Raw genomic sequence first — 15,139 nt, 5'->3', positions numbered from 1 at the left:
GGTTTGACATGTTTTCTCTGTGTGCGTCACTATGTGCCTCCATGTGTCACTGTGTAAAGTGCCTTTGGTGTCTTCACCGGCATCTAACTTGTCTGTTTACCACATGAACATAAGTTTTGTGTGCACCAACGGCAGTTTTTTCTATGTGAAAAACTTTTCCGAAGGTGGGGGGGGGGGGGGGCATATGTGATGTGCACACGAAATCGTCGGGTTATTTTTGGACGCCGTGCGTAGACAGTGGTGCGCCGGACAGCGGAGCGCTGCGCGTGCCAGCCCGGCGTTGCGCGTGTGCGCGTGCGAAGGGTGTCTTCGAGGCGACGGCGACAAAGAGCGTGGCGAGGAGCGGAGAGCTGACGTGTCAGAAAACCGAGGTGTGAAGGGAGACAGTGCGGCGGAGATTGGGTCATTCAAGTGCGTAGGTGGCAGCCTTCGGACGTTGGGTCCGTGCTGCCGTGACCATCCTTGGATCACCGAAGCAAGCCTACTGCGTTCCTTGCCAGAGGGGAGGTTGCAGCCGATGGATTGCTGCCTAAAGGCACCCTTGGATAGCCTGCCTTAAGCCTCTGGCGTTTCGAGCCGCCGTCGACGGGATCTGGCAGCGATTCTGCTGCTGCTGCCGAGTTGAGTCTCCTTGTGTTTATCTCCGCTCCTACCACCACCTGGTTCCCTTCCGCCGCTTCTTTCGACGCAACGCCAGCGACGCGTCGCACTACATCGACCCGCGTCCGCCCTGTCTGCAAGCGTCCGCCCTGTCTGCAAGGCACCTGGGACGCTCAGCACTTGGTGAACTTTTCCTTTATTTCGGTAGTGTTGTACGCGTGTTGAGTGTTTTTCTTGTTTTCGTTTCGTACCGGCTCTTTTCCTTCAAATTATAAATACGGCTTCGTTTTGTTTTCTTCGATCTCTTTGTTCTCTTGTCCGAACCTGCACGATAGCGTTCCCCTTCGAAGGCTACCTCTTCTCCATCGTTTATGTGAGCAATTTATGCGTTGTTAACGCAGGTGACGAATCAGACAGAAGTGCATAATTTCTCTGCGCACACATCATCGTTAACGCCCGCCTTCGCTGGCTCGCTTTCAAGTCTTTTTGTCAGTGGGTTTTTCAGTTCAGATGGGGTTGCACAGCATGTGGAGGACTTAAAAGACACGATGTGAATGAAAGCATAACACCAACTTATAATGTGGTTTATAGACAGTCTATAGACATCTTATAGACGCCTTCCTATAGATATTTTTGTCTGTTCATACTTTATAGACATCCTATAGGCAGAAGTCTAGTAAAAGTGTCTGGAGATTGTCTGGAGACTTGTCTGTAGAATTTATATTGCCTATAGAGTATTCTCTACGATTTGTCTATAGATAGTGTATAGACTTCATAGACAAGTTTGTGGAAAGTCTATAGACTGACAAAAGTAATTCTTGTAAGGGAACACTGACGGCATCTGTAATTATCTGCAAAAAGTTTTGACTTAAGTTATAAAAAGGCTTACAGGATCAAAAACAAGGACAACAGGCTGTAGGCAAGGCATGCTAAAACGGTAACCAAGATAATAAAGCAGACACAGCCGATTGCTGAAAGAATTTTGTTTGTTTTCCAGGCGAAGAAGCTACAGCCGCACGTCGAAGATTTTCAAACCCATCTAACAGTGACCTAAGCAGTTGGCGTGCAGCAACCATGGCTGCGGCGCCTGAGCCATCTGCGACTCCTACACCCTTGCGTCAAGGTGTGCAAGATGGCGGAACTCCCATTAAGAAAGTAGAAAGCGAAAAACATGAGCAGGAGAGCCCAGCTCCAGCCTCTCTGGTCGCGAAGCCATCATCAACCCAGAGGAATGAACTATCACCCAAGAAGAATGATGCATCCCCAAAGAACACAACGAAGCCAGCAAAAGCGCGGAAGACAATCGACACGAGACCCACACGGCCTCGTGACCAATCACGCCGCGCCTCAGAAGAACGCAAGCCATTGAGCAGGGAGACAACACCGTCCAGACGGAAACATGGCGCCTCCGGCAGCTCTCCAGCCTCTGCTGCAAAAACGCCGGATTCTAAATCATCTCCGAGGGCCCATGAGCCTGGACTGCGCATGCGCAAGTCTGGAGATGGACAGGATGTCGAAGCTGGCCGAGTAAAGCAAACGGAACTCGCTAGCGTGAAACGATCCAAAGCCAAAGCTTCATCAAGCGGGGCTACGTCTCCTGGACACGCATTGCAGACGCCCAGCCGACGGCCACCTGCTCTGGATTCGTCAACCGATTATACCCTGGGAGGAAGTCCAAGGGAAAGCAGACAGGAAGAACAGCAGCAGAAGGCCCAAGCGGTTTTTGTTCCCGCGGGAGCAGACCAACAGCAGCAAGCGCCCGGAGAAACAGACGAGGACCGCCTTGTGGCTTCCCAACAGCCTCTATTGCCCTCTGCCATATACGCTATTCAAGAGGCTAAAGATGGCGCACGCAACAAAGAGAGTAAAGCTCCAGCCACAGTCGCCTGTAATGTAGATGGCAGTGCTCGTGCAAATGAAGATGACAGTCCAGCGGCTGGGGCAGGCAGAAAAGCGGACTCTGAAGGAGGACGCGAATCAAGAAATGGAGTAGGGGTGAAACAGGGCATGGAGGAAGGTGGTAGAGCGGCCTACCAGGTGCCATCGGCCTCGTCTAAACCCGAAACGCGGCATGGAAGCAACAAAAAGCCTATAACAGCCACAGCGCCAAAACTAACACCGAAGACCCCCGCGTACCAGTATGCTGCGCTACAGGAGCTGGTAAGTAACTTTCTTCCGACTGTGGAGCACTTACGGTCGTTTGCGATTCTAGTGCCTCTATGTTATACGTTTTCCGTTAAGCTAATGCGAACCACGCACAAGCGTGATATATTGGAATGGGGAGCTTTAAAGGAACTAGCCTTCAGTGTTGCTGGAGTGGTTCGTTAGGCAAAACGATTGGCCCAAAAAAATGTCGAGGTAAAGAGGCTCGCGACGCCATCATTGTTCATACTTAAAGGGGCTCTAAGTTGCGGTATGGCTGGGATGTTAAAGCACACCTCTTCACGAATATTGTCCAGCAAAAAACTTTCTAATGCGCTTTGTAGAAGCTGAGTTATCTGAAGTCAAAATTTGAATATCACCGTCTTCGCACCTTTCCCTCTCCTCTCGTCACTTTTTGCACGCTGGAAGGTCGGCGTTCCTCCGCCGGCCCCAACTCCGGCGGCGAAGCTTCCTGGCTTGCCTGAGCTACGCGGCTTATTGGTCGCGGCCTTGATAGCCGCCTGACGTCTGAAAGAATCTAACCAGTAGCCACCTCTTAACATGTATGCGTAAATGGGAGCGACGGAGGAGGGTGCGAGCATGAAAAAGTCGCCGGGAAGGGCTCGCCAACTTTCGCGCGTGGTTGTGGGTCCTCTGCTGCGTGGAGAAGTGTATTATTTGGCTCAGGTGTTCATGAGAACAGAATGCAGTGATTGAGCGAGTTATGTGATTTCCTCGGAATGTGCTTCAGAGCCCCTTTAAAGGGCATATTCAAACGTTGCGATGTCTTTACAGAATATGACGGGGACGGGAAAATAAAAGCAGGATTTGAATGGGTGCGTTAATAGTGCGAAGTGCGTGTGGGCGAAGCATGACGAAGCTGCTGCTATGATGAGAGGGTTTTGAAGAAATACTAAAGTATTTAGTGGCGCTTGATTAATAGACAGCTATTCTATAATTAAATACAGCGCTTTTACTGCGTTAATCACTGGTAATGTGTCATTAACCGTGGGTTTCACCGTTCACGCCGATTATTTATGGTAGAAGATATCCCGTAAGCGCAATTACACCATAGAAACGAAATACCTTTTAAGGGAGTAGAAAGAAAGCCCACTTCCTAATAGGGACAGGGTATGTTGCCCAAGCCCTGAGTCCGCATGCCGAGCTTACAAGAATGCTTTAGTTTAACATGACAAGTATCTATGCAGTCAGGAAGCGAGTGGTCATAAACCATTACGCAATTTCTTCCAACTAGCTCTAGATAATTTTCAGGCGCCTCTCTCACGCCGGGTAAGTTTTTATGAATGCACCTTCATGTCAGACGCGCTAGATTTCTTCATCCACGTCATCTTGATGATTGTGGCAGAGTAAAATATTCCGAGAGTGAGTAAGTGTTCCTCAAAGCCCAATGCAATGGTATTGCTTTGGGTTTATTTACTTTTCCTTTTGTCTGCGTTATGTTAAATTTTTTTCATAACTGCCTTTTTCTCGCAGCCTCTTATGAAAGGTTAGCACTCTAATGCGCGCACAATGAAAACGTTGGACAAAAGCTATGAGCTTTCAGGATTTCATCTCTAGCGGTTACTCCTGAGAAGAAATCTGAAAAAAAAACGATATTTTTGCTAAAATGTAAATTGTAGCAGAAATTAGTCCGCTAATTGTGATCATTTCTGAATGCCTCAGGGCGAAAAAACTGCACACAGACATGCAGTCCCGTACAATAAATTAAACGCAAAATTCAAAAGCTATCCGTCGCCTCTCAATGCAACATTGAAGAAGTTCACTGGTCATGGACCATAATCGAAATTTTTTTCAAACCATGGTCAGACGGTGTGCCGTCAAACCATCGACCACGTCAATGTAACATTACTGCGACAAAAATTTGAGGAAGTTTAGCGAATAGGTTTAGTTTTTGTACGAAGTTTTTTTTTTTTTACCTGGCACCCTGCTTCTTCGGAAGCCGACTCTAAGATTTTTTTATATAAACATATTGGAAAAGGCCGTTCGGGATTTCAAGCCGTGCATGATTTTTTTCTTAAAGGGAATCTGAAGTGTTTTTTGATAATTCAACGAGATTAAGTGATTGGAATGCTTCAAGCGTCTGGGTAAAGCATGCAAAGTATTTTTGTGCTACCATTTAAACCGGGGTTGCAATCCTCGATTGAACCCTGCATGATGTACAAGTTCTCACTGCTTCGGAGAAATGCAAAGAGGGTAGATATGACGTCACTGTCGCCAATATTTCACATTTCCGCTGCCTTCGCCTACTTGCTGCCGTGCGTCACCCAATGGCACCAAACAAAGCTTCATGGGCTGCAACTTCGGTGGCGTTGGTTTAATTCCTTCAAGGAATCGTTGCTTTGTGGGAATGGTAGTGCCATCTTACATGACGCCGTCATCGTGAATCCTTGTCGGCGTTGTGCGCTGTGGAGAAGCAAAAACACCGTCCCTGCTTCATTCGACGATTACATCCCTAAGCTAACACGAAAAGATTTCTGACGTTTAACTTGCAAGTTTCGCACATTCAACCCCTTTGAGCTCGTCGCACTCTAAAACATATTCAGGTGCTCATAAAGGCTGGTTAGGCAATAGATTCGTATTGCCCCCGAGGAAGGACTCAAGGAAGGAATTTGCCTCCTGACTGGCTCCTGCCTACACAGGGCGGTACAACAGTGGTGTGCTGCTACATAATAAAAGATGCACAGATTCATTACAATAAGAAACGATAACAAGATTCAAATGGGAAGAGAAGAGCGAAACAAGGCATGACTAAAAAGTAAATGTTTTTATTCGCACAAATTGTAGACACAGGTTACTGTGCTGAGGAAACAAGAGTAACAAAAATTTACTTTGCAAAGGAGGATTTCACACATGTCAAATTACTCATATAAAGCGTTACTGTTAAATGAGCAGATGAACATCCGCATTTCTTCTCTAAAGCTTTGAGCTTAAAGTCAACGCTGCTATTAATAGTTCGTGGTATGTCAGCAATCGCACCCTTTATGCTAGCAGTTGGTGTAAATTTGCGGGGAGAAATAGTGTCGCGGATGATATACGCTGTGCCATACAGGATTAAAAACGTAGCCGTTCAAAGATTCTATAAGACAGCTTTTCGCCTCCTGACACCAAATCTTCGCTGGAAATAAACTGAGCTCGCGACTTGTACGTACAGTCACGAGTAAAAAAGCTAGCACAATAACTTCACCGGAGCGGTGAAAATCGCACTGTGCGGATAGCGCGGCGCCCCGCTTTGTGAACACACTTGGCACTTTTGTTATCGGCGTGTTCGTAACCGCAGCGCCGAGCGTTGCTATCTGCTACTGCTATGGCACGTCACTAGTGCTAATCTTATTTACTCGCGACTGTACGTGCTTGTTTGATCGTCGTTTGTATTTTTTTCGTAGTAGCGGGCAGTATTCCATGATGCAAAACCAACTAGGTCCTGTATTAGCTTTTTTTTGTTGGAAATTGGCATTGAGTTGAATAGCATGTCTGCGACATTTTCCGCCTAGCAACCTCCTTGCGAAAAAATTAGCTGCGGTTAAACTACTTTTGAACCTAGTTAGAGAGCGAAAGCTGTGGTGTATCGGGCAAGTAGACGCGGCTTGGCGTCTGTAACGTTGAGTGCGTTCCGCTCACTGGGTAGGCAGCGCGCCCACCCTGCCACCATGGCTGGTGGCAGTTAAATTAATGGTTGATCGCGAGAGGTTGGTCACCCAATGAAAGCATGCAGCCTATATCCCCCCCCGTTTGAATGACATCACAACGGCAGTTTCTATCGTGCGACATCACGCAATTGTCACGAGACTATTCTACCGCCCTCTACCGGCGATTCGAAAGGCCAAAGGCCAAGTGATGCGACACAATGGTGGACCACATATGGTAAGGCCTATGGGCACACTTTACCTCTGACTCACTTCAAGGTCAACTGGCAAGGCACGGCGAAATCGGCTTTACTTACCGAGTGAAGCTTTTGCTTCAAAAATTAACTGCTTCACCAGAGCGAAGGCAGCTTTGGGGCAATGGGTGATAGCCAGAATTCGCGTGAGGCGAGCTCTGAAGTTCTGGGGGGACGTTGCAGGCAGCCACGATGAAAGCCCAGTCGCCGATGTCACCCCGAGCGACCTGGCAGCCCCCGGTGGCGAAGCACACGTGCTCCCGCGCATGGACCGTGGTGGCGTGTGTCGGCGTCTTCGCAGTAATGACTGTCCTCCTCGGACTATTTCTCCGCGGCTCTCGATCGACGGTGCGCCTCCTGTGCGCCTCGACCACCTGCGCCCAACTGTCGGCGGCCTTCGATGCGGCGCTCAACTACAGCGCCGACCCGTGCGTTGACATGGACAGGTTCGTGTGCTCCAAGTGGCTGAATCAAGGCGTCGAGGGCGGACGCGGGCCCCTCAGTGCCTCTGATCAAAGCATCCAGGAGTATGAGCTGGAGATGGTGGGCCTCTTCCTCAAGGACAAGACTACGTTTACGGCATCCAGGTAAACTTTGCGTACAGACACGTTTTTGGTATACAATAGAAAGTTATAGCATATCGTTACCGTGTTTGCGTTACCGTTTACCGGGCCCGGCTAGCGACATCTGCGCATGCGCCGCCACTTACCGGTCCGCTAGCACTTTACGGAATCTGTTTTAGCGTTGCGGAGAGTTAGCGTCTCGTAAACAAACATGGCGGCGCCCTGCACGGCCGCTTCGGACCAAATACAGCACTGCCGCCGCGTTCTTCGGCGCCATTTCTCACTATAAATGAAGGCATTCGCTTTTAATTTTGAGTAACAACTAGGCCATGTTTTTCAGATTATTTGCCAATTTTTGAGCAGTTAAGTCTCACTATATGCCGTGTACATAGCCAAATAGCAACTACTACACTGCAGCTCTTCAGTTTTGTGCCCGATTTAACATTTTTCTATATTTTCATGATTTTTTCCTTAAAAAAAACTGGGAATTCTCTTACTGTATTCATCAGTAATTGCAGAAAATAAAAAGTTTCTCCGGCCCGGAGTTGGCGCGTTTTAACTTACTGCCACTAGATGGCGCCACTGTGTTTACATCCAAACACACAAAGAAGCGACGATGCGGCACGGCAAACGGGTGTCGTAGTTCTGCTTTTTTACAGCGCTCGAAACTCAACGTGCGCTGTGTATGCGAGCTTACTGAGGTCTACGTAGTGAAATAGACTACTGGCCAGGGTAGGCAAACGGGTCTATCTTCACCGGCACATTTGAAAAGCCGCTGAAGTTGGCTGAAGTGTAGTCGGTACGCCTTTATATGCAAAGAAAACGATTATTAAAGTGTAGCATCTCGCTTCATAGAACTGATTGCAGTGCATATTCGTATTTTTTTGTATTAAAAGTTGGGCATCTGCCATCATCATCACTTGTTTTAGCCTTATGTTAACTTGTTACGGGAGAGACGGTACGCTAGAACGTCTTCTGGCGCGCGCCGCGCTAACCGGAAAGTCCGGCGTCCGGTAACACGGTTAGCGGTAACGTAAACACGGTAACGATATGCTATAACTCTCTAATAGACACCTTTAGCATACCGTGTTACCGTTACCGGAGTACCGGGATTCCGCCCACTGCCAGTGAGCAATCGCTGATTGGTCCCTATGCGGGAGACGTGCGTGCAGCTGCCGGGTACGTTGCGCCAGCGCCGAGGCGATCTGCGCGTGCTCACCGGCAGTGGGCAGACTCCCGGTACTCCCGTATTGGGAACAGTAGACGCCTTTAGCATACCGTGTACTGTGTTACCGTTACGGAGTACCGGGAGCCCGCCCACCGCCGGTGAGCACGCGCTGATTGATCTCGATGTTGCATGCGCGCGCAGCTGCCGGGTACCTGGCGCCATCTGGCGCCGTCAAGGCTATTCGCGCATGCGCACTGGCTGCGCGCAAGCTCCCGGTATACCAGTACCGGTATGATTACACGATACACGGTATGCTAAAGGTGTAATGTTGCATGTGCTGTTTTGTGGCATATCCCGCTGTTCATTTCACGTAGCTCATTTACAGTCAGCAAGCATTAAGTAGCCGACGAATAAATAATATTGGCTCGTTCAGCTAATATACTTCCAAATATACAGTTGTGAGCAATGTGAAAGAGAACAAACTTATTTCACAAAAATTTGAATTTTCTGGTTATTTTTGTATTAAGTTGGAGAATGACTTTTAGTAATTATGCGCCAAGACGAAAATTTGTTAGAAAACGGAAGAAACTCTGTCGGTCGCTAATATTTAAGGAATATTTATGGAATGTCCAGGTTTTGTTCCCTCGCGTAATGCTCATGATTGTACATGAAATGCGATCCGTCAGTTCTGCGTAGTGATGCCTTGAGAAAATTTAATCCGGGTTAAATAGTCATGAGCTGTCAGCCAAACAGCAATCCTTTTCTTTTCTTGCAGCATTCTCACCCAGCTGTTCACAGAATGCACGGGCGGCTACGAGAAGTCCCCGTCTATGGAAAGCTTCCGGCGGTTCTTCAGTGTGCTGTCCGTGCCGTGGCCTTTCGACCCCACAGACAAGAAAAAGGGCCTGCACCCTCTGGAGGCTGTTTTGACCCTCAGCTTGAGCGGGGGTGTGGACACTTGGTTCCGCGCCTACTTGCAGAAGGGCAGGCAGCGACCATCCACGTCCAACTTTAGCGCCACAACAGCCTTGTACATTGAGGCGAGTGAACGCATTAGCTCATTTATACTGAACATCATAAATTCAAATGGTAAAAGTTGTTGTTATCGCTGGGCATGTGCGGGCTGAATCGTAGAGTGGGTTGGGCTGATTAATAAGCCACATATGAATATATAAGGCCAGTCTTTAATGCACGGATCAAAAGCTTACTTATTCCCGCTTACTATGAAATGTGGTCACCTTTAATTAAATACAACAGGATATGAGCAATTCATAAGGCAATGGCGAGATGCTGGAGTGAAAAGCCATCATTCCCTTGAAAATAACGGAAGGCAGATGTACCCCAGGTCGCAGAAACTGATATAGAAGACGTCTTCACAGAAGAACACCTATTATCTTTAAGAGATATAGATTCTGACTTTGAAAGTAATCTTTTCACTCAGTAGCGTTAATGAGCCTGTGTCGGATAAAAGCCGGCGTCTCCGTCGGCATCTTTGGCCGTGACCGAAAAATGCACGAAAAACTCCCCTGAGAAACAAACTAGGCGGTCATCTTAGGTCACATGACCTTGTGGCGTCATCACATCCTGCTTGCCTGATGGAGAGCAGACTGCCTACTGCGGCAGGCTAAATTAATGGTCGGTTGCGAAAGGTTGTTCAGGAAGAGCAACCTGAGATTCACAAGCCCCACCGGGGGCCAGCTGTCTGCCGTCGCAGGGCAGTGGCGCACCGTATGGCCGGTGCACCACTGCCCTGGAAGTTGTATGAGGTTCTCAACAATCTGTGAATGCAGATAGAGAATGACCAATCCGGCATATGTGGGCACTGAACCATTAACGCTATCGCGTCATACACTTAAGGCGCAGATTAATGGTCAACACAAACTTTAACCGTGCCGTTAAGACATATCTATTTCCTGGTGGTGAGACCTTTCTAAAGCGTTTATTTCAGTCATCATCATCATCATTTATTTACTCTTAAAGGCCCTTGGTTTAGGGCATTACATAAGGGGGGGGGGGAGTAGTCGTTACATATACAATGGTACAACAAAAATCAATACAAAGTGCAGGGTTCTTGTTAAACATTAACATCATTACAAGCATCAACACTAATAAAGACACAGCTGCTCAAGAACAACTTGGAAAAAACAAAAACACAAAAAACAGACGCATACACATTCAAAAACACGGCAAAATATCTCAGTCCTTAAAATGTGCTGTTAATAAGTGCCTGAATTTATTAGGTTCTACTTCAGTAACTATGGAATCGGGTAAGTCATTCCACAATGTAATGGAGCTAGGTAAAAAGGATTTATTAAATGAGTTTTGTGGAGCCATGTATGCGCTGCAAACTTAAAGAATTGAAAAGTCGGCGTGAGGTGCGAAGCGGCAGGTGTAATACAGAATTTATTAGCTGTGGGAAGGTATGGTACAATTTGTGAAATAGGCAAAGCTGTGAAATTTTACGCTGAAGTGCCAGGGGTTGAAGATCAAGGGATGCCTTGATAAGAGTTATACTGTGTCGTCTGTCATACTGCGATGTGATAAAACGGGCTGCGCGATTTTGGATGGCTTCAAGCTGATCGATTAGATATTTTTGATGGGGATTCCAGATCGCCGAGGCATATTCGAGTTTCGAACGGATGAATGTTACGTAGGCGAGTTGACGGAGAGAACGGGGTGAAAAAATCCACTTTGCTCTGTCTACCTTTATAATAAACGCTTTAAAGACCTCTCGCGCGATCTGCAACTTTCCGAGAGCTCACGAGAATCTTGTCAAGCTCAGACAACTGCAGACGGTAGGAGTAAAATCAGAAACCCTGTGCAAGCAGCCACCCTCCGAAGCGCCTGTCGTCAGCAAGGCTTGTCCCGGCACCAAGTATACCCTGGAGGTGTAGGTGGGATGCGCCCAAATGCCAAAGCTCTTGTAAAGCTTCTGCAGGCCGATTCACCGCAGCAGACGCCAACCTTATTGATCCTGCTCTTCTCTCTGCCCACTTTGTGTTCACTTTGTCTCGGCCTCTGTCTCGGAAGGATATTTCTAAGTTTGGGCTACCATCCTCGAGGCGGAGAAGCATAGGTATGGTCGACTGGGGCTCAATGTTGAGGGGGGTTCCGGAGGTGCACTTTGTAACTATCTTATAATGCTTCTAAAACGCAACTTATATGTTTTCACAACCCATTAAAACAATTTGAGTTGAGTCATGCTGTTTATTTGCATACTTCCTCCTGTCTTCATTGTAACTGTGTACCACCAGTAAAATATGCGCAGTCGGTCAAATATCTTGGCCTGATTTTCGACAGTGATCTCTCTTGGAACTCACATCTTTCTTTTGTTTGCCAAATACTTCAGGCTGTATCGCATGTGCTGTATAATATTAGATACTTTATGCCTTTTTCTGTCCGTAAATGTGTTGCACATGCTCTATAGCCTATAGTGTTCTTAGATATGGCATCACTGTTTATGGTCACTGCACGGTTCACTGACAGCACAGGGTGAATTCACTTCTGCGTTCCCTGCTAAAGAATATGCCTACGACTTGTCTATTGGTTAGGACATTGGTATTTTTAGAAGACTAAAGCTTCCAAGTTTTAACGCTTTCTTAAGTCTTTAATCAACATCTTCACCACACATGAGCGACACAAGCAGCAACACCGCGCTAAAAGGCTTTCGCCTCACCGCACTTTAGGTCAGCAGAGTGCCCCCCCCCCCCCCCCCCCCCTGAATTTATTCTATAATGCGGCTTCTAGTGTCTCTCTGTTCACTTCCCCAAAAAGAGGAGTGCTCATTAAAATCCCCTTCTGTCAGATATATGGCTCTGGTAACTGATTAAAAAGTTCTTCTAGATTACAGAGAGTTACAGTGAGGTGTGGTTGAAACTGTATATTGAGCATGTCATAATTGTATTAAAATGAAGAACTGTGACTACAACTACTTTAGATTTCAGTCTGAGCTTGATTTCGTGGATTGCAACACCGCTGTGGACTAACGCCTCCAGAGACCCTGCACGCCTTGTCTAGTTCTCGACGAAAGGCTTTATGAGTATTTTTGTTTGGAACCTCAAGTTGGTCTCCTGTAGCATAATGCTACAGGCAACAGTGAATTTAAAAGGTCTATTACTTCGCTATAGTTTTTTAGTAGTCCACGTCAGATGCAGTGTTTGTTGGGGACGCATTTAAAAATTTAGGTCCCTGCTTGATTGAGGCACGTTAGTGGGATTTTCTTTCTTGCGCTCAAAAGAGCTTTTCGGATTTGTGTCCATCGCTTCACTGGAGGCGCTGGAGTTCCGCGGAGAACCAGGGTTGGCAGGCTTCTCCCGAAGGGGGAAGCCTTGCTGGCTGCCGGCTTGGCGGCCGGCGAGCCCTTTTCGGGAGCGCCATATCAGATTTCCCCGCGTTTGCCATAGGCGCGAGTAGCCCTGCTTTGATGCTCTGTGTGAGCTGCACCGGTGTGGTGCTCCGCGCCCACGCACCACATCGGTGAAGTTTGTATTGGGGGGGGTGAAGAGAAAGTGCCCAGCGTCAATGCGTATCGCCATCGTGCTTTCCCGAAACTGATGCTTTCCTTTGTTTTTAGAGTTAATTTTTTCCTTGCAGGATGAGCACGACCTTGAGTAGGCAGCGTGCTCTCCCTCACAGTTTGCACAGCGTAAGCTCTATAAAGGGTATCTTTCAATCGACACGCATTTTGCGCATGTTTGGCGCCCGCGGCAACTGTGTGAACCGTAGCCAATCCTCTGGCAATTGAAACATCTCCGGGGGTTTGGAACGTACTGTCATTTAATTTTAAGTATCGCACTTCGATGGTTTCAGGCAATTTTTTAGTGCTGAATGTGAGGACCGAATGTTTTGTTACTATATCCTTGTTATCCTAGCGGATTTGGATCCGGTGAACTTCTGTGCTATTTTAGTCGCTGAGCCCTTCCAGTATTTCTCTTTCGGTGAGGTGTATGAAATCACTTTACGAGAACACGTCATGGGCAGTGTTGAGAGATCCGTGGACTGTGACGGAGACTTGATGTCCCCAACAGAAACAACGTTTGCGAGTTTGGAATTCTAGTTCGAGCAATAAATCTCCAGTGGCGATTTTGGATACTTGTAATCTGGGCCTAAGGATTCTGTTAAGCGCTTTAGCACTAAGAACGGCGATCTGATTTTAGATCGATGTACGGAAGACTTGAAACTGAGAATTTGATCTTCCTTTTTGGGGAAAAAGTCAGCTGCTTCGTTCCGCCCTCTTCTGAGAAAGCGATCATTTGTAGAAAAGATAGCAGTGATGAAATGAGTTTGTTATTCGGCAACGATGCAAGCCGCCAGCCATGGAAGTGCACAAGGGGATGGGACAGGATGTTGCAGACAAGTCCTGTCTAGGCGTTCTGTACACTCCAGCTATAACCTAATATGGTGCAACACGGTAGTTAGCCATTGTCACAACTTCGTGCACTTTTGCGCGCCCCCAGACACCCTTAGAGCGTGTGGGGGTAGCGGTCTCGGTCACAAAGGAGACGCCCTCGACACAACGTGGAAAGCTCAGCCGGAGACCAGCTACCAAGTGACAAGGGGGTTGGTCGTTTGGTGCCCAGCTTTCGCCGGTCGCAAGCCAGGGAATGGGTCGGAGCCAAAGGTTCACAAACAAAACAAAGTTTATACAGCTAAGAAACGATACAGAGCATTTCACAATCACTCGTACGAGCACATACAAAATGATTCACAAATACAACGCAACTCGTGCAAAGTAACAATAGAGAGAGATTACAATTCAACAAAACATTTGCACCTATAATGCACTAACACAGAGAAAGACAAATAACACAATTTGTTCACCGGGCACTGCGACAGTCCGACGACCTGAGGAGCACGACGGGGCCGATCCGCAGACTGGCGCACGTTGCCTCGCTGGTCCGTGGCTGGACGAGTGGTGTATTCCCGAGAGTCGAGCGGGCGCGCTTCTCTGAAGCTTTAAGGGCGGTGCGGGCTAACAGACAGCGGTTGGAGCCCCTCATTTATAGGCGCAGACCGCGTCTGTTCGTTCTTCGCGCCAAGGCAGGCGAGCACATACACGCAGTATCAACTGCACAAACTCCTCCTCCTTCTCGCGCCGTGCATGCGACCCCAGTGGTTGAGCGCGGAAACCATCTTCCAGAAAAATCTGGGTCATTCTCGGGACGCGAAGTCATCGGCGCAAGAGCGAAGGGAAGAGGTTATCACTTTAGCGCGGACAAGGTTACGCCCTCTCCGTCGACGATGAATAGAAACTACCCGGACATTCTACAGAAATCGACGCCGTGCGTGGCTATGTTTACTTTGGCGCCGCGCCGGCGAGCTGAGTGGAAAGGGCAGCACCACACGCAAAGTTATGCGCTCTCCGGGGACCCTTCCCTGCTGTTTTTGTTTTATTTTACCGCGCGCGGGCGCGATTGCTTACGCGCAGCCCCGTTTTTTTCGAATAGGCGCCGAATTTTGTGACAGCCATACAAGGTGTATCCTGGCCGCCAGGAAAAAAAAAAAGAAACAACCAAGAAGTGAGTACGAGACAGGATAGTTGCGAGAAAGATGTAGTGAAGTGAAAGATAGAGGGGAGGATAAGGACAGGCGTTTGCCGATTTCCCCAGTCTGGTCAGGCTGTAGGTGCCGTATATGGATAGCTAGGGCCAAAGTGGGGTGTCGCCTCCTCCGAGGGACCTGAAAGGTCCAAACAATGGGCATCGGATCAACCACCAGGATCCACTTTTTCCCCGACACGGCTCAGTCACGCACGGCTAAGCGTAGATA

General features: G+C 48.0%; 1 protein-coding gene across 1 annotated transcript; it reads left to right on the top strand.

The window, feature by feature from the left end:
- Nucleotides 1–1,674: 1,674 nt before the first annotated feature.
- Nucleotides 1,675–10,155, top strand: LOC144109705 (uncharacterized). The gene is made up of 4 exons (XM_077642502.1): nucleotides 1,675–2,760; nucleotides 6,824–7,227; nucleotides 9,147–9,411; nucleotides 10,030–10,155. The coding sequence occupies exons 1-4, from the start codon at nucleotides 1,675–1,677 to the stop codon at nucleotides 10,153–10,155; spliced, it is 1,881 nt and encodes a 626-aa protein (XP_077498628.1).
- The last annotated feature ends 4,984 nt before the right edge of the window (nucleotides 10,156–15,139 follow it).

Source organism: Amblyomma americanum, chromosome 11 (assembly GCF_052857255.1).
Source record: "Amblyomma americanum isolate KBUSLIRL-KWMA chromosome 11, ASM5285725v1, whole genome shotgun sequence".
Taxonomy (NCBI): Eukaryota; Metazoa; Arthropoda; class Arachnida; order Ixodida; family Ixodidae; genus Amblyomma; species Amblyomma americanum.
The sequence above is the reverse complement of the archived record's forward strand: the minus strand, read 5'-3'. Positions and strand labels throughout refer to the sequence as shown.

Coding starts and splice junctions, on each gene's coding strand:
- LOC144109705 (XM_077642502.1), top strand. CDS start 1,675: ATGGCTGCGGCGCCTGAGCCATCTGCGACTCCTACACCCTTGCGTCAA. Junction 2,761..6,823: donor ATGCTGCGCTACAGGAGCTG/GTAAGTAACTTT, acceptor GGGACGTTGCAG/GCAGCCACGATGAAAGCCCA. Junction 9,412..10,029: donor CAACAGCCTTGTACATTGAG/GCGAGTGAACGC, acceptor AAGGTTGTTCAG/GAAGAGCAACCTGAGATTCA.